Consider the following 19,309-nt stretch of genomic DNA (forward strand, 5'->3'; position numbering starts at 1 on the left):
AAACATGGTAAACCTGTAGTTTTAGAGAAATCCATATTCTTCAAAGTCTCTCAGCTTTAACGTTTTGTGGGAGCTGAAACAATCTTAACTCCTGCAACACTGAACAGGGCAGATATAAAGAACTACATGAAGCTAGAAAAGGAGAGACGAATGATAAATTATGGCACTTTATTGTAAACATCTGAACAACAGTGTTGAGACCGCAGTCAATTGTGGTTGTCATTACGCTTTGTGTTATTTGTGTGTTACATCATCGCCTTTCATCTCAGAGAACAGATGTTCAGGATTAGTTACCCTGCAGAGTAAAAACAAACAAGTCACAAATCCAGTGTACTGAGTAAGTCAAGAGCCCCACCTTTGCAACAATATAAGGGGCAGGAGCATCACTTCTCTACTGGTCTGCTCCTTGGTGCTTGTCTCTCCTTCCACACCATCCAACTAATACTACGCTCGGCAGAGCTCCAGCTGGCTGATGCTTGACCCTTTTCCTAGCCTCAGAGTGCCGGCTGATCTTTGAAAGCCAGTGTGGTGTAGTGGTTAAGAGCAGGTGCACTTTAATCTGGGGGACCGGGTTTGATTCCCTGCTCTGCCACTCTTTTTTAGCTGTGGAGGCTTATCTGGTGAACCAGATTAGCTTGTGCACTTCAGCACATGCCAGCTGGGTGACCTTGGGCTAGTCACGGTTCTTTGGAGCTCTCTCAGTCCCACCCACCTCACAGGGTGTTTGTTTGGGGTGGGGAGGAGGAGATTGTAAGTCCCTTTGAGTCCCCTTACAGGAGAGAAAGGGGGGGATAAATCCAAACTCCTCTTCTTCTTGATGCTTGGGAAGGAGAGAGAGAAGTTGAGGTGCACTCACCCCACTTTACATTCTGTTGGGCAGTGATGAGCTGCACACAGCTTGGCCTTGTCCCCATTTTACAAGATTGAAAGCAGGCACAGGTGCTGTTATTCACTCAAGATGCCTGGAGGCAAAAGAAAATGCCAATCCAGAAGCAGGCTCTAACGCAACCATTTTAAGCATCTGCATTCAAGGCAAGAATGTGCAATACATCTGTGAGCACCTGCTGTACGTGCAGAAATCTACAATCTCCCACATCACCCATGGGTAAGTTCACAGTGGGGTAAATTCACAGCGGAACAGAGATGCAAATATGATGCTGGCAGGCAAGGTACCAGTAGGTACAGGTCGTCTAGAAACATGACTCCACCTTCACTTAAACGGAAGATTCTTCCTTCACAAAACTGAAAGGAATGGGATTTGGGGTTGGATCCAAACAGGTTTTCCACTGGTAAAAAAGGGATCCCCTTTGGACATTATGTTGGGGGTTGTGGGTCCTGCATAGACAACGGCAAAGAAGGACGGATTTTATTTATTTAAATGTATACCATGCCTTTCCCAACTGAAGTCAGGTTCTGAGCAGCTGACATGCATGGGAATGAACTGAGTGAAGAATCTAGTTGTATTCAACCCCCCATTGAATGTTAAAGAGAAGCTGGTCGCATTCAATCCTATATCTGATGTTAGACTGACTAGAACAGATCCCAGGAAGCTCAGGATAAATTAGGAGTCCATACTTTATCTGCTCTTACCAGCATGGCCAATTGGCCATGCTGGTAGGGGCTGATGGGAATTGTAGTTCCTGAACATCTGGAGAGCCGCAGGTTCCCTACCCCTGGACTAGAAAGAACTCATTCTCAGAAGAAAAACTTGTTACCTGAAAAAAACAAACACCTGAAGCCACATCATGTTCCAGATGAGCGAGTGACCCGTTTCCTTGCCTGAAATTTAGCAAAGCAAATCAGCAAAGTTAGTTGGCTGAATATACCTGCAATTCTCAACTGAGTTTTCAGAAGACTCTTTATCAGTTGCTATGGACTATTCTACCGATTTCAAGTGTAAATTATAGAAATGCTCAGGATCACAATGTTAAGGAGTCAGCTCCTGTTGGCCGTCAGGCTCATGACAGCTTGCTGAACTTGTTTCAAAGTCCTGGAAAGCTTTGCTGACCTATTATGGTAAAGGAACATGAACTTTAGGGTTCACTTTTGGAGAACCACCTTTCAGTAAACCTGCAGGAGTCCACTAAGTGACTTCAGTATAACCACCAGCATTTTTTTAATCTTCATTCTAAAGAAAATGCTTAAATATATCACCACCAGTTGCAGTCAATATGTCTGTAAACCAGCCAGATACGGCTTTCATTTTTGATACTGGGCCATACACCATTTTGTATCTTGGAAGGACAATGCATGCTGCACATTAGCACCTGCTTTGTATTTGCGTATAGCTTTTCCAGTCACAGAAGCTGTGTGTGTTCTCAGTCAGAATTGTGGGTTTTATAGTCTACTAGAGATGAGTGGTTCTCTAAATGGTTGAAAGGAGATCCATTTCTAAGCCTGAATGTAATACCAAGGACTCATTTGCAAAACTCTGCTGCTCCCAACATAAAGCACAGAATCTCACACAAGAATGCAATTTATTTTTTCATGTTTTGCATCTACCATGACTGAACAACAGGCCGTGTTTCATGGACATTTTACAAATCATGCAGAGGCAACCCAGAATTTGCCACTGGGCCTCCCAGGACCATGTCCCAACTTATACCATCTCCTCCTCCTGGTTTTAGGCCCCCATCTGCTGCTTTGACAACCACAGTACTGTAGAATCTTACCAAGTCAAGGGTTTCCAATCGGGGTAAGAAACCCGCCTCTTGTCCAGCAGAGATTTCTTGTATGACCTGCAAATCAAAGAGATGGTTTTCACCTTGTCCAGAAAAGGGATGCTTTTTTTTTAATTCATGAAAAGTGTTAGAGACAAACCTTACCTATTCTTATTCCCCTTCCTTTCAGGTCTAAATGCTAGACCTATGACTTTGGGTCAACTCAAGTAGCTATGACTCAAGGAGGCTCCAACTGGTGAAGAACTCTTGCTAGACTTTCTTCGATCTTTCAGCAGTGAAAGGTAGTTTTAACTAGCAGCTCTCCAAAAGCTCACTATCAGCATAGAATCTTATGCCTTCACTTTTTTCCTGGAAGTTGAAGCTGGTGCTGTGCTGTCGCTGCCTCGTCATTCTTTTATTAGGCTGACTGGTCCACATACACAAAAGGCTGCTGAAGTCCTGTCTGAGTCTCCTGCGATCCACACTTTGGCTAAGAATCACGTTCTAGAGTCTTTACAGCTGGCAAGCCACTCTCCTCAGCTGACACTTCTCCACATTTGCATCAAAGAACTAGGTCTAAGTCACTGGCACCAACAACAGGCAGCTTGTAGATTTCACATTGAGGTTTGCAAAACAAAGTAAGACGCTAGGCAATTAATTCTTTTCCCGCAGGGCTGCTGTGAATCCCACGGTGGACACTGTCAAGACTCCCACCCACCATATACATGGACTAGGAACAGATGAAATCCCTCAAACCCATCCTCTGGCTCTGCCTCTGCAACCAACAGTAGCCCTGGAAGTGATGATTCGGGTCTATTCTGTCCTTGCAAAAACAAAAAAAAAAAGGAACACCACATGGCTTAGTAATGTGAAAATTCCATACCACAATACTAAACTGATGCTCAGTTGACAAGTTTTGCCTGAGTATAAACTATTTGCCACATTGGGCAGATTCTGGAAAGGGTGGGATATGATTTTTTTTTTTTTACACAAATAAGAAATTGAACTCTCTCCTCAGAAAATAGAAAGTGTACTGATAAGGCCAGCCAACTACTTTCCACCTTAATGCATGCTAATATGTTTTATCTTGTTTAGTATATTCCTGGCACAAAGTTTAATGGGATTTCACCACGGCGTTTCTATTACCCAACCACCAGGACAGTGAGCCTAGGCAGGCCACAATCAAACAGGCCAGGTTTCAGACCCCCATCTTCTGTAAAGCTAATGTAGATTGGCTGAAATTACAACAGATCCAAGACGAATATTTTATAATGCCCAACAATTCATTCCTATACTGGAATTAGGTTTACCTTTATACTGTTCATTGGCCTAGAGAAGAAGTAACAAGATGAGAAATTCCAGCATCACACTGGCAAAAGTGTCTGAGTTTCTTCTACTCACTGTGCCCTACTCTTCAGGATGTGTATTGATAGAAAGCACTGCTCTGGCAATAGTTGGAAGAGAAGTCTGATCGGATTGAGAAGGATAGCAAATTAGTAGGGAACATAGTCGTATGCAAATTTGGGCAAGTGAAGGAGTAAACATACCCACTCTGTCATGAAGCTTGGACACATCACTCTGATGGCATTAAAAAAATCTTAAATTTTATTCTAGTCACAAGACTCGCTGTTCACAACAAATACATCATGTTCAGCCAGTTCCTAGGCCATGAAGCAATCAGTTTTTGCTTCACCTTCAAGGCTGACACTCAGCGCATTGGAAGGTGTGTGAAGCAGATTGGTTGGTTTGCCCACAGTCAAGACAGTTTATACTTGTTTCCAAGGGACTCGAGAGGGATTGTGACTCAGCTGCAACTTGGTTCCAGGGAAAGAGGGCAGTCAGAACAGCATGCTGAAGAAGTATTAACCATTACACTTAATGGTTAAGCATAACCATTAGAATAAACCACATTTTTTTGAGGGGGAGAACAAATGAAGCTACACAGTTGTAAGCTCAGTAACAGACCAGGCTATTTGCTTGAAAGTTTTAATTCAATGAAGTGTGCGTACTTAATCTGTTCACCATTTTGTGGGGGGTGGGGTGGATTAAGCCTTGGTAGCGATAAAAGACAGAAACCTGTTCTGCCAATGGTTAAGGGCTGAGGCACCTTCTGCATATATCAATGAAACGAGAGGCAAACTGAATAAAGCTTAAAAGAACTTTCATACTAATTTACTTGGAAGGCTTCAACTAAGAAACAAAAGCTACAAATCGTAAGCACAAGCCAGAAGTATCTGGTATTTTCTTTTGAAAATAAAGCTTTTTTGATCATTCACAAGCACTAGTTTAAATGAGTCAGTCCTAGTTATACGGCTAAACAAGCTTTAATTGCAAGCAACTCTCCCCTCCCTTTGCATGGGCAACTCATTTCATGTGGCTACATATGCAGAAAAAAACCTAAAAGTTCTTATAAACGATTCAGCAGTTTCACAAGGTTAAACTAATACAAGATTATAATGCACTGATTTTTTTCCTAGCAAGAATATACCCTAAAACTACATTTCTTTATTTAAAGTAAGGAAAAAAAACTGAACTACACAAGAATTGAAAAATTAAAAGTTCCTTAATTATTTTTAATTTCTGGTACCACTACCACAAATTTACAGGGCAATATACCTGATTTTATAAAGAAAAAGACAAAGCTACAACAACAAATTAAAAAAAGAAGAAGTCAGGAATGTACATCTAAACACTACAATTGCATTAAATCAATAGCTGCACTCTTTGCAAACTGTGGCTACGACAGTCTTTAAGAAGGGTTTCCTGTTTAAGCTGCAGTAACTTTTCTGACTATGGTTCATCGCTCCTTCTGTGGCAGATTTTACAGCTCCTCTAATGCATTTGGGACGACTGTCTCAAAGTAACCTGCAGCTTTCCTGACAACTCCTCGCTCTCTCCTGCTAAGAACTGTAGCCTGTTGAATACACGATAAGAAAAGGATTACTCTCAGTGAAAAGTTGCGTAGTCTTCACATACAGTACTTAGTTATGACATACCTACCCTTATTCTGCTACGTATTTTAGAATCTTCTTCCACCATAGCCACCTCCTCCACTTCCTCCTCCTGATCCATATCCACCTGCAAAAGTAACGAGGAATGTTTACTTCCATCGAGCAACGAGCCCTGGGCCTAGGCTATTATAATCCATTTGGATTTACCGCCATAAGGACTGCCTGAGCTTCTACCACCAAAACTGCCACCTCCTTTCATGGGCCCATAGTTCGACGGCTGCTGCCCGCTGTAATTGCCAAAGTCATTATAGTTTCCACTGCCACCATAGTTGCCTGAGAAAACAAGAAGTTGAAAAGTTCTGGTGGGAATGTGAACAAAACCATAATTTCAGAAAGCTCATTCAATAGTTCTCTAGGCCAGGGGTCTGCAATCTGGGAATTGAAGTCCGTGAACATCTGGAGAGCCACAGGTTGCAGACCCCTGCTCTAGGCCCTCAATATGAAGTTTCCAGCACAACTCACAAGTCCCCCCAGGTCTGTGTCCTACACACAGACTGCTACACAAAGAAATGGCTTGTCCAATTTGCTCACAAAACAAAACAGAAACTGAAGAGGCAGGAAAGAGCCAATAACCCACTGGCTCCTCTAGAAGCTTCTGAAAGTAAAATAATACTAAGTCTTATGATTTTTAAAAAGTGAATATGGTGCACTGAACCTGGCTAGAAAGCTATAATCCCATTCCACTCGTTAAGATTTTAAAGACACGCCACATGTGCACAGGTACGTTACCAGCACAATTCTAACAATAAAATAAGAGAATCTTTAGGACTGGCCTGCAGAAAGAAAAGACACCTGAAGTCAATTTGACCCCAAGGGGCTTACATAATTAATTTTAGGCCAAAAACTGAATAACATTCTTAGGTTATTAAGAGCCCCATTCAGGGCGTGTGCGAATCCGCTGGTGGAAGTGATGCGCTGCCGGATTCACTTTCCCCAGGAAACTTCCCCAGGTGGAGGAGTGATTTTGCCGGCGTGCAGCTGCTGCCACTCTCCCCCCCCCTCCAGCACCCCTGCCGCCGCCACTGGTATAGCATGCATAGACCGGGGAGCAGCTGACTTCAGTCGGCTCCCTCCCAGCCATTTGCAGCGTTGCGCCAGTTGCCAGGAATGCAGACTAATGTCTACTGAGCCACACAGAAGGCTTGTTGGCAGCACGGAGGCTTTCCCACTTTTCAAGAATCCCCATGATGCCAGGTACCCGGCTCTTGGATGAGGCTGCCTGCAATTGAATTACAGAGGCAGAATGAAGAAGTTACATAATTCAAATATCTTACCACTGAAGTTCCCTCCTTCATTGTAACCATCATAGCCGCCACCTCCCCCGCCATATCCGCTGCTGGGGCTTCCGTAGCTTGGGCTACTACCGTAGCCTCCTCTGCTGCCATATCCAGGGCCACCTCCATAGTTGCCACCACCTGGAGACAACACCAATTGAAACTGAGACCACAGAATATATTATGTCTGCAACATTCAGCTTTTCCCAAGCATCTATACATCTGTGCACAGGAATGAAATCCAATAGATTGTGACTAGTTTTTGTATTCCTACAAATTGTATTCCTACAATTTCTATATTGCCCCTCCCCTTTCAGGCTTGGGTCAGTTTCCAACAGGATACACACGAATAAATACAACTGTAACTATTCACTATGAATTAACATTTAAAAGAAACTTTACATACGAGTAAAAAACAAGATGACGAAAACATTCACTTTCACTGAGTCTCACAAACCTTAAAATGAAACTGTAGTTAAAAACAAAACTGTTTTGTGAGGGGGGAAGGCAACAGATGCTTCCACTGGGACTGAGGGGGGAAGGCAACAGATGCTTCCACAACCACATGGCTGGCAGAAAAGTTCCATATTACAGGCTGTGTCACAGTATAAGAATCATATTGCATTATACTGGCTTCCATCAAGTTGCAACCAAGTCAAGGAACTACTGGAGCAAAGCAACTTGAGGACTTGTGCAGTCACTGCACACTGAATAAAATTAACAAAATCTATTCTTCGTACAACTTTCAATTTGCACTTTGGGCCAAACACATTTTCTGATCTAAGGATCCATTCATAGTCAGAATATACTTCACTTACTTACTGAAAGATGACCACCTAACTAATTAACAGTGCAATCCTAGGGGAAAGTGTGACTCCCGGTGCCGACATAAATGCTACTTGCTGTGCTGGCTACCGGCGATTACCCTGGTGTTGGGAGCCATGTAGCAGCGAAATCCCTGGCTGCTAGTGCAGCCTGTGGCAGAGCTCCTCCAGTGCAAGAGCTTGTGCCAGTGCCAAAGGGGGTGCTCCTGCGAGTGTGGCCAGTATTAGTTGGCTTTCTGACCGTTGAGCTGCATATGCCCCTTGCATGGGGGTGGGGGGAGTGGTTCAATTGCTTCCAGCTTCCTGACCATAACATAGCAAGCCTCTTAGGAGGATGCACAATTGCACCATGGTCATGCTATCCCTGTACCCCCTCAGGATTCGCTGTCCCGTGTTGTATTTAAGGTGACTAATATTTCATATGTGGCGTTAGCTCAAGAAGCTGCTCTGAAATGAAGGAGGGCAGGGAAAGAGAGCTAGAAATCTTGAGTGGAGAGTAGCTGGGTTGAGTAGGTTAAACAGGTAGACAGCAGGGGAAAAGGCAAAGAAAAGGCAAGGAAACGTGCTACTCCCCTTGAAACAGGAACAGAAATGGAGGAAAGGGGCTTTAGCAGTCCACAGGAAGAAAGTTCATTTCCTGCCTCCCTGATTGGATGATGGGAACCATCCACAAGATTTCCTCTAGCTCAGGGGAAAAGGATTCATTTACTGTTTTGCACAATCAGACAAATATTCAAGGAACATGTGCTTCACCCTCTAACCAAGCTAAGTAAGCAACCTAAAGATCCGTTATCTTTTGCCTATTTATCCAGATCAAATAAGCGTTGGGCACCATCCAACTTGGGTGCAGCTAGTGCACCCTCAACAATCAGTTTTATTTTTGGACGCATGAAATGAATGAAGTTTCTCATGCCTTGGTTTCTCTAGAAGTTGCCCACTGTCCTTTCATAATGACCGTTTTAAGATACATCCAGCAGACAGACTCAAAGAATCACGGACGTTTGGAGGAGCTTTCTGTCAAGTGTCTTTGGCTGCTCATAATCAGCCTCAATCTTTAGTGCTGTCAGCATCAGTCACTTACCGTCGCCAAAGCCATTGTATCCATCACCACTTCCGTAGCTTCCTCTGCTGCCACCGCTGCCGCCACCACCGCCGCCGCCGCCGCCGCCACCTCCACCACCGTAGCCTCCTTCAACAAGACAAAATGTTAAAGTGCCGGAATAATTCAGAAAAGTATAATGACTTTCTTTTGGAGGAGAGGAGGGCAGAAGCCCAACCTGGTTTTACCTCTGCTGCCAAAGCTTCCACCTCCTCTTCCACCACCAAAACCTCCCCCACTGCCTCCAAAGTTTCCACGGCCCATGAAGTTGCCTGAACTGCTTCCACGATCTAGGGGGGAAAGAAAAGTATTTTATTGTAATGAATAAAAGCTACTGTTCTCACCACCAAAACGATTACAGGTTGCATAACAAACTCACTTCTCTGAGCAGTGGCGGTCTGCATTTCTTGCTTGGAGAGAGCTTTTTTCACTTCACAGTTGTGTCCATTTATAGTGTGGTATTTCTGAACTAAAAACAAATTTCAGAACAATTATCAGAAAAGCACACAGCCTTTTAATTGCCACATATGCAAGCTTGTCCTAAAAAGTCGTTTTCATAGTTGCAGAGCTACTTATGTTCATAGGTCCTTTTCCTATTTCCCCGTCTATATTAAAGGCAACTCATATACAAACAAAACAACAGAAGATTTAACACACCATATAAAACATAAAAGCAGTATAGGAAGCAGCAATAGAAGTCAGTCAGCCAAATGATGGAAAAAGTCTTGGCAAAAGGAACAAAAATATTTCTGGGTCAATCTATCTGGCCAGAACATTCAACAAGAGATATTATGAGCATGAGTCCTGCTCTATACCCCTAAAAGGTACATGAAGAAAAGTAATTTCTCCTGATCCTGAGGAAAGAGAATGGAAGAACACACAGGAAAAGGTGCCAGTTCCCTGAAGTATGCTGTAGTGCAAAACGTGCAATAAAATCACCACCTAATAGAATTAAAACACAAAAAACTATGAACTACAATTTGGCTTTACTCAGATGTGTTGAGGCCATCTTCTTCTTTATTAGTGATGATAGAAAGGTGAAAGTGGCCACTTTTAGTGTAGCTGCTGGGAACACATCCGCCAGAATATAATTTACTTTGTCCTCTTCTGCCCCTTTAAAGTCTGTCAAAATGCCTATAAGGTATTTATCTCGGATATGCTCATATAAAGGGCAATTCAGGAGATAGTGGGGGATATCTTCCACCTCATTCAACCCACACTTACATAAACGCTGTTCTTTTGGCTGTTTATCACATCTGCCGTATGTCTTGAGTATGCAAAAACTTGAATGTTTAGGGCTTTACAGTTAACAACAAAAGCAAATGCGCAGCCTTATTCCTACATCAAATTACCTGTATAAAAACAGACTCCACCCAGCAGGAGGATTTATTTAAAACATTTTATGCTGTCTTTCCATGAGCTCAAGGTGGGTTAGCTAAAATACACAAAGCACGGAATCATAGAAACACATTCGGAAAATAACCCAAGCTGAAACTGATCTTTCAAATGTTCTTGGACAAAGAAATGGGTTTGCGTTCTTCTGAGGAAAGGTAACACTTTTTCAACCGTTTCTGGAAGGAGGTTTCTGCCTGACCTAATGACAGCATAGCAAGACCTGCTGCCCGGTGATAATTGGCACATGAGCCCATGCAGAGAGAGGTGCAACAACAGCAAGAGTTCCACACATCTGCACAGTGCAAAAAAAAGAAAAGAAAAGAAAGCATTACTTACCAACAATTTTGTCAACTGTGTCATGATCATCAAATGTCACAAAAGCAAATCCTCGTTTCTTTCCGCTCTGCCGGTCTTCCATTACTTCTATAGTTTCAATCTTGCCATATTTTTCAAAATATTCTCTTAAATTATATTCTTCCGTGTCCTCTTTAATCCCCCCGACAAATATTTTCTTTACTGTTAAGTGGGCACCGGGTTTCACAGAGTCCTGTAAAATTCCAGGTTGTGTTCAGCAGGCTTACAAAAACCGCACGTTTGAAACAGATCAAGGTCCCACAGATAATTTATAAAACAAGGCTTCAGAATTCAGAACATTTTTTCACTTACTTCTCTGGAAACTGCTCTCTTTGGCTCCACCACGCGCCCATCAACCTTATGTGGGCGAGCTGACATTGCGGCATCTACCTCTTCCACGCAAGAATAGGTCACGAAACCAAAGCCGCGGGAACGTTTTGTCTGCGGGTCTCTCATCACCTACACCAAATGGACAACATGAAATTAGAAACTGCCAGTTTTTTTTTTTTTTAAACCATAGATCTCAAAGCCTGTGAATGGAGCAGAGTTTACAGAAACTGTACCTGGAGCCCTCTGAGCCTCTTGAACAACTGCTCCCGAGGACCCACATGAGAGGCATGAAATGTGAAGGGCAGGAACCATCCTTCTTGAGCAATTTCTGCCTCACCCCTTTCAAACTGCAGCCCCTCTTCCCCTCACAGCCTATCTTCCTGTCATGGCCAAGGGTCTTCAAAATCTTCAGAAGTAACTTTTCCAAGTGGCAAAGATTTCTTCTGGGAACTCTACTCCATTCATCACTCTTAATAAACAAGTGTCTCAATTTCAGAACAGTTATGGCGATCACTTACCACACAGTCTGTGAGCGTGCCCCATGTTTCAAAGTGTACCCTTAAGCTATCGTCCGTAGTTTCAAAGCTTAGGCCACCGATAAACAGCTTCCTCAATTGTTCTGGTTCCTTAGGATCCTGGCCCTGAAACAAAGAAATAATCAGTGTATTTTATTAGATGCATGCTGTCACTGTGAAGTCAATAATTCACCTGTGTTCTCAAGCTACAGCCTAGTTGGAAATATACTAGATTCAATTCATTTATTAGAATGGTATTCCATGTTGCTTTTTTGAAAAAGAAAATGTTCAGGGCAGCTAACAAATACTCTTGGCAAAAGCAAGCCAAAAGTGCAGAAGTGCCAGAATAATTTGCTCTCACTGAAACTTACCCCAGCGGAGGGGTGAAACCGCTGGAATGCAGTTGCTACCCTCCCCAGCAGTGGGATGTGGTGCAGGACACTATGGCAGTGTCCCTGTGGGGGCATTCTGGGGGTGTGGCCAACTAATTGGCTTCCTCCTGGCCATTCGCCACCTTGCGCAGGCAGCATGGCTACTGAAAACAAGTCTAAGGAGCCCCTTAGTGGCTGCTCGGCAGCGGGGAGGCATTTTCTCTTTGCAGGCCTCCCCACGCCGCTGGGAAGCCTCTTTGAGAGCAGCAGCTGAGTACCTGGCTCGTGGATGAGGCTGCCAATGACAACCAGGCAGGCTGAAGGAATCTTGTTCTCTTCTGCTGTCTAGCCAAATGGCTGTGAGTATGGCTGCTATCCTAAGCACGCTTACTTCTGAGTAAGCATGTTCAAAATTAGGCAATCAAGCAGATTTACTCTTCAATCTTGGGAGTTCTGTGTTTAGCAGTATAGTGTAAATCCCAATCTGTGTTACTAGGGAGATGATGAGATGAACCTCATCCAATGCATACATACTAGTAAAATGGGCACAGGGTTGCAGCTGTGTATGTACCATGTTTCCCCAAAAATAAGACAGTGTCTTATATTAATTTTTGCTCCCAAAGATGCGCTATATCTTATTTTCAGGGGATGTCTTAATTTTCTGTGTTCTGTTCGTCAGGCATGCTTCCAAACAAAAACTTTGCTAAGTCTTACTTTCAGGAAATGCCTTATATTTCACACTTCAGCAAAACCTCTACTACGTCTTATTTTCAGGGGATGTCTTATATTCGGGGAAACAGGTTATGCGTTTACTAATTTGTTGATGCTTTTGGCCTAATTCATCAAGTCCCTCTCTCCCCATTAAAGATGTATTTTCTATATGTTGTTTGGGCTGAGAAGAAAACGAAAAAATGCAGTTATTTTGTTGCAGCAGAACCAACGTATTTATGACATTTAAAGACTGATTTAAAAAGTACTTGAATTATCCAACACTTTAAAGAGAAAACAACCTCAGCATGGCATGATTATCATTGTTACATCTAAGGAGGATACTAGTTTTTTTATAAGTGATTTCAGAACAGGACAGATCACGGGCTGGTGGTTAGTGTACCTGACTAGGATTTAGGATCCTAGTTCCAAACCCTACTCTGCAATGGAAGCTTGCTGGGAGACCTTGAAACAGTCACTCTCTCAGTTGATAGGGTGATTGTGGTGAGGATAACAAGGGGATGGGTAGAACATTGAAAGCTGTTTAGGGACTTCAATGGGGTGAAAAGTGGGGTACAGATTAGAACGGTACACCATTTTTTCTGCTATTGTTCAGGTTTGGCTTTACAAAACCCAGAATTTTTTTTAAAAGCAAGAAGTAAAATAAAAACTGAAACCCCATGCTGGCTTTTCCAGAAAAAGCCCAAACAGCTATTTTCATTGGGGTGGGACGAGGTTGGCTTTATCCAAATGCACAACCAACAGGAGCAACTTCAACAGGATGCCAACAGGAACAAACTTCAACCCTTGCTACATCTCCCTTATTGTACTGTCGAAGGCTTTCACGGAATCACTGGAGTGCTGTGTGGTTTCCGGGCTGTATAGCCGTGTTCTAGCAGGAGAGAACGCTGCTAGAACATGGCCATACAGCCCGGAAACCACACAACATCTCCTTTATTGTTCCTGTCTTCTACAAACAGGTTACTCCAGAGCCTGTACCATACACTGATCTACAGTGAACTGTTGGATGGTCCTACTCTGCGGCAGCAGGTTGTGGCCCCTTGCAGCTCTACAATTCTACAGCACTAAACCTACAATAATTGTAGAAATGGTGACACAGGATACAAGTTATTCAGGTGAGTTCAGTAATACACAAAACATGGCTGACAAGCAACACAGTGTCAAAAACCATATATCAGGAGTGAGAGAAGGAGTTAGCCATTTAGTTAGTGGGATGTGTGTGTTCAGCATCTACGCATATGCCTGCTGTTGAAAATTCCTTCTGGTATTTGGAAAATCATGGTTCCACACGAGTTTATGCTTCCTTTCTTGATTGTTGAATCATAGTTCACGGTTCAATAAAGTAAATTTGTTTCTCAAATGCCACTTTGCTAAAGATCTCTAAAATATTTTGTACTAACGATACAGAATGCTAGCCCATTCAAAGAAGTGTTTCATATAGGTCTCAGTGAAAGGCATAACCGTCTATCTGGGTTGTTGCACTTCAGACTATATTGTTTCACATGTTAGTATGGTCAGTTGAGGTGAGTGGTTGAGAAAATCGTATGCTTCCACATTAGAATATAGTCCTGAACAAAAATGAGAATTATCATTCATTTTTATGCGTTGCTTCTGTCAAAACCATTATTTTGTGCATTACTGAACATGGTACTTTGATACAAGAGCATTTATAGTTCATTAGACAATTTCCAAACAAATGGGGAATAGCAGGGTAGGTAGGCACTAGAATTCAGTCAGAGCATTCTACAATAAAGAAGGTTCGGCATGCTTTGTTCTATGGCAGAGGAATACACAATCCTACTATCATCTTTCTGTGAGAGGGCTCACGTGGTTGAATGTTTCTCCACATCCACAAAATCCTCCACATATAAAACTAGGCGAATCAGGAGGAAAGGTTTTCCAAGCCTTCTGTGCAATGTTTTGTGTGGATGGATGGTCATGAGAGTTGCTACCTACTATTCGAATTGGGACAGTCCCTTACATTTCTATCACCCTAAATAAGAAAGTTTTAATAAACTGGGAATCAAAGCATATTATGTCAACTGTCCAGACTAGAGTAATTTTTGCCTTGCTCTAATTTTAACACAGAATATTTTAACCTACCTTTTAACTAGAATTCCTAAGGTTAAGTGCCTTCTATGGAGTTTGAAGATTACTGATTTTAAATTTTATTTCTCACAGGAACACAATTTACGCATAAGGAAGTAGCTTACAACAGATGTCGTAAACTAGTGTGAGGAATGAAAAGCAGAATATAGCCAAGTAGAAGGGAAAAAAATGTAGCATGGAATTTGAGCCACACATGGAACAACCAGAGCAGCAGATAAGCGTGTACCTAGGCAAGAACTTTGTGTAACAAAACTAGAAAAATATTCCACCTGTGAAGATCTTCTTCCCCTCCTCTTGTAATCTTCAGCCTCTCTCTCCTCTTTACACGCCATTTTGGGAGGGTGTTCTGACTCAGTTGCTCCTTTTAACCTAGGTAACAAGTAGTACGAGTAGTTTACCCGTCTATGAAAGCCTTTTTCTTAACTCTCATACAAAATAAAAGGGCACTCTAATTTTAGTGGAGCAAATATAAGGAGCCACCTCAGTTTAAGGGATGGCCTTGTATGAAACAATAAAACAAAAAGGAGCAGCTTTGTTCACAAGCCACCCTTTGAAAGATGAAATTCAAGGTTTAAGGACGAACTTGCAAGCAACAGCTAGCAAGAAAGGCAACACCTGAATGGCTCAGATATAGTCTCATAGTATAAATATATATATTAAAAATGACAGTTTAACTATTGCACAGGTGCTGTATGCCTCCTGAGTACATATATTGATGTCTGCTACAGAGCCATACCAAAAGTGCTAGCTAACTAGGCTTTATTCAAATGGGTTTAGACCATCCAACATCTGAATAAAGTTGTTTCCTCACCTCTTTCTAAGACAGTCATTCTGTATTTACGCTTTCTAATCCTGTAGGTGATAGGAGCAAAGCTCAGCGGGGACAGGCAGAGAAACAGAGAATGCAAGCCTTGAAATAATGCGCAAGAGAAAGCTCCAACAGAACCCGCGTGACTGGTTATAGCCAAAGTGTCCCAATTATAACCTTAGGTCACTAAAGAAATTACAGGTTTTGAGAGGCACAGTTATGATAGTCTAGTTGGTTTCTGGTGGGCAAGGTTCACCTGCTGAAGATTAAACAGCTAGATCATGTTTAGGGAATTTTTTTTAAAAAACCCACTTCCTAGGTTTTATATACAAAGGCCTTAAGTTGGAATATGTATTTTTTCAGGTTTCTGATCTGAACAAATCACCTCACTTTAGGTACTGTGTGTGACAGGAAATCTTCATTTGCTCAGGCAAACCATTTAGCTTTCAATGAAATTTTATTGTAAGCTTCAAGTCTATATGCACACAGAAGTTCCAATGAAAGGTATTACGTGGCTTTTGTGTTTAGGTTTTACTCTGTTGTATAACTTTCATCTTGAGATAAGCTGCAAATTTTTCCATGCAAACACTTTCATGGAGTAGGACTTAAAAATGTGCTACCTTATACAAAAACTGCTGAACTAGTTTTATTATTAACTTAGCTGCGCTCATGTTTGGACAGACTCAGGATAGTCTATGCACTACAGAATCCTAAAAATAGTTTATAAAAGTCCTGATTTATAATTCATATTATGGATTTAGAACTGGATTTAAGTTAAATACTATCTTACACTGCTTCCCCTTAGGACAGTTTATTCCTAAGTAAACATGCTAAGGAGACACTTATTTGCAAGTCAATTTCACTAGATTAAGCTAAGGAGTCACTTATTTGCAAGTCAATTTCACTAGTCAGTGGGACTTCAGGATTCAGAGCCCCAGAATGTAAGCATTCCAGGAAAGGCAGAGTATCACTGGAAGATCAGGTTGCTTATAGGCATATTAGCTTTGGCATCGGGGAACTATGCTCAGGAAAAAAAGGCATAAATAAAACACATGATATGTAACAGAATGGTAAAAAGCCCTGATTAAACACTATCCCCCAAAAGTCCAAATGATTTCCTAGTATGGGATTTGGGTGATCCAGGCAAATATAATGGAGTCTCTCAAGACACCAGAACTAGATTAATTCACAGAAGGACCGCTGCAAACATGGAAGGTAGTTAATTTTAGCCCTTACGTAGTTATGTGGAACTCACGTTGTTGTTTTTAAATGTATTAGAAGGCCATCTCATTGTCCAATCAACAGCATGTTTGCTTTGGGGTCCCACTGAATGCTGTGGGACTGTCACTAAGTCTCCCCCTGACGTTTCCTTTTTTAACTTCCCCATGTATGTTTTATAAGAATCCTAAGGCAATGTTAAACGGCTTTATTTAGAGGTGGCTTTTTTCTTTTGAAGGGAATTCAGGATATAGATATTCCAGTCTCTGGAATGCTGTGGGACTGAACCCAAGTAAACGCACCCATTTATGGTTCCAGACTTGCAAAAATAATCAGAATTTTAAAAAAATCCTGGCCTCCTTTTCTTTAACATCCCCCCTCCCTCAGTGTTTTATAAGAATCATCAGGAAATGGAACTCAATAGAATTTAAAAAAAATGGGGGCAAGACAGGCGTTTTCCCTTCTGAGGTTTATATGAGACGAACCTGCAGGGAAAGGGGCGCGAAGAGGATTGTTCAAAAGGCGAAGGGGGGGAGGAGGAGGAGGAGGAGGAGGGGAAGCCATAATAACGGCCTTGCAAGAGGCGCAGAGCGAGGAGCCCGCCTTCTCCACTGCGGCTCTTCTCCCTCCAGCTCAGGGCGCTTCCGCCCAGCCTTCATAATGCACTTTCAGCCCACCTTTCGCAACCGCTTGCGAGTGGATTTAGCTACAAAAAATCCGGCTGCAAAGCGAACTGAACGCGCATCACTCAGCGTGTGTGTAAAAGTGCCCGTCAGCCTCTGCAGGGCGCAATGGCGGCCGCGACCAGCCTCGCTTGCTTTGCCGCCAGCGCGCCATTTCACAGAATCCGTGGGCGGCCGAGATGGCCGTTGACGGGCGAGGGGTGGGGGGGGGGGCAGCCAGGAATCAACAACCCCCCCCCCATTACGACCGCTCCCCCCCAAGGCCGCCTTTCGCGCGCTTCACCCCCTCCCTTCACGCCAACGGCCGGGTCCGCGGCCTGCTTCTCCTCGCGCGCGGCGCCGAACGTTACCTCCATTTTGTGACTGAGTTTTGCCTCCTTCAGCCTCAATATGGAGCCGAGAGGGAAAGGGAAGGCGGGGCGGGTCAGAGGAAATCAGGCCACGTGAGAGGAAGGAAGGCAGGCGGGCGGGCGGGCTCGACTGGAAACCGGAGGCCGGAGGAGGAGGAGGAGGAGGAGGAGGAGAGGAGGAGGAGGAAGATTTGGGGCGGCCTTAAAGCATGAGGCGGCCTGCGGCTCGGTGCATGCGCGCTGCCACGGCTGGCCGGATGCTCGTAGCTGCTGCTTTTACAACTGGCGTCTTTCTCCTGACTCTTGTGCAATGCTCTCCTGGAATTGCAAAATGCTTCTGCCCAGGCTGGTGAAGCAGCAGTCTGTGCAATCCTTCTTCCATTACCTCCGCCTGTCTTCCTTTCCAAAATTACGGGGGTTGGTCCTTTGATTAGGACCAACCCGATACTACATGACACGGGGCAAGATTCTGAGTTCGCCAGATCGGGCTTGTTACGGGGAAAAAAGGGTGGTGGTGGCAGATTTTAAGCAGGTTTGTTTGTTTTTTAAATGCACATGCATGGTGGAAATTCTGGAAGGCAAAAGTAACCAAGATGTCAGATTTCGAGTTGCTGTAGGCCAGGGGGGCATAAAAACGGGAGGCAATAAAGCCATTAAACCCTGTAGCAACAAGAAGTCTCAACGTTTATATTTTTATCTAGCGAGAGTGCAGGAAGAGAGAGTTGTTGAAATAATTTGAAAGGTTCAGATGATCCCTCAAGGCAGCCTCATGGTCCACCCACGGCTCTCTTGTACTAAGAAATGTGACTATACTATAGCAAGCACTCATTCCTCAGGGTCAATTGGAAACCCCTTTAAAATAGATGTAAAGGCAACATGCTCCTATTCCGGTGGATATTATTGTGAACTGAATGCTCTGTCATCTGACTGCCTCTGCCTCAGTCTGCTTATTGAGGTGTCCAGTCCGTCCCCACTGTCCCCATTGTCTGAAATGTGGCCTAGTGTTAGGCAGGGTTACAATGCTCAGTGTGGGGTGTGCAGTTCTCTGGAATTGCAAATGATCTCCAGACTAAAGGGATTACTTGTTCTGACAACAGCTGTGGTGGGCGGACTTTATGGTATACCACAGAATTTTAGAAGTCCTAGAGTGATAACATATCCACCTGAATAATCTCCCTTTTAAAAACTCCACGTAGCCCGCTCATGCAATAATGTTACCAACTTCCTGGTGAGGCCTGGGGCTTTCCTGGGATACAACTGATCTTCAGAGTACAGAGATTAGTTCTCCTTTAAGAAATGGTGGATTTAGAAAGTGGGTTTTATGGCATCGCATACCCATTTAACTACCTCCCTTCCCCAAACTCTGTCCTCCTCAGGCACTATTTCCAAATCCCCTTGAATATCCCAAGCCAGAGTTGGCAACCCTAGAGAAGGGAAAACATGGGCTGGCTGGTTTATCTGCATGACGTTTGATACCCATGATTGCACGCTGGTAAATGATCCTGAAAAATGTTGAAAACCTCCATGGTCCTCTTATTAAGAAGCAGAATTGTATGCAACACCACAGAGTGCATGTATT

The 19,309-nt window shown here is 43.3% G+C and overlaps 1 protein-coding gene across 7 annotated transcripts; it reads right to left on the reverse strand.

Annotated features, from left to right (window-relative positions):
* Nucleotides 1–153: 153 nt before the first annotated feature.
* Nucleotides 154–17,887, reverse strand: HNRNPA3 (heterogeneous nuclear ribonucleoprotein A3). 7 transcript variants are annotated; one of them, XM_048483507.1, is made up of 16 exons: nt 17,731–17,878; nt 14,941–15,040; nt 11,466–11,588; nt 10,930–11,076; nt 10,600–10,810; nt 9,248–9,337; nt 9,057–9,158; nt 8,851–8,958; nt 6,946–7,086; nt 5,819–5,944; nt 5,661–5,738; nt 2,826–5,574; nt 2,673–2,738; nt 1,716–1,779; nt 857–962; nt 154–295 (listed from the first exon to the last, which is right to left on the reverse strand). In XM_048483507.1, the coding sequence occupies exons 2-11, from the start codon at nt 15,001–15,003 to the stop codon at nt 5,680–5,682; spliced, it is 1,170 nt and encodes a 389-aa protein (XP_048339464.1). In that variant the 5' UTR covers nt 15,004–15,040; nt 17,731–17,878; the 3' UTR covers nt 154–295; nt 857–962; nt 1,716–1,779; nt 2,673–2,738; nt 2,826–5,574; nt 5,661–5,679. The 7 variants fall into 7 exon arrangements, with proteins under 7 accessions (XP_048339464.1, XP_048339462.1, XP_048339469.1 ...); XM_048483505.1 differs by having other exon boundaries at nt 857–1,021; XM_048483512.1 differs by lacking the exon at nt 14,941–15,040 and having other exon boundaries at nt 857–1,021; nt 17,731–17,887.
* Nucleotides 17,888–19,309: the final 1,422 nt, after the last annotated feature.

The sequence above is a fragment of the Sphaerodactylus townsendi genome, linkage group LG02, assembly GCF_021028975.2.
Source record: "Sphaerodactylus townsendi isolate TG3544 linkage group LG02, MPM_Stown_v2.3, whole genome shotgun sequence".
Lineage (NCBI taxonomy): Eukaryota > Metazoa > Chordata > Lepidosauria > Squamata > Sphaerodactylidae > Sphaerodactylus > Sphaerodactylus townsendi.

Coding starts and splice junctions, on each gene's coding strand:
- HNRNPA3 (XM_048483511.1), bottom strand. CDS start 15,003: ATGGCGTGTAAAGAGGAGAGAGAGGCTGAAGATTACAAGAGGAGGGGA. Junction 11,589..14,940: donor GGGGAAGAAGATCTTCACAG/GTGGAATATTTT, acceptor TCTTTGTTTCAG/GGCCAGGATCCTAAGGAACC. Junction 5,945..6,945: donor TGAAGGAGGGAACTTCAGTG/GTAAGATATTTG, acceptor TTGTTTTCTCAG/GCAACTATGGTGGCAGTGGA.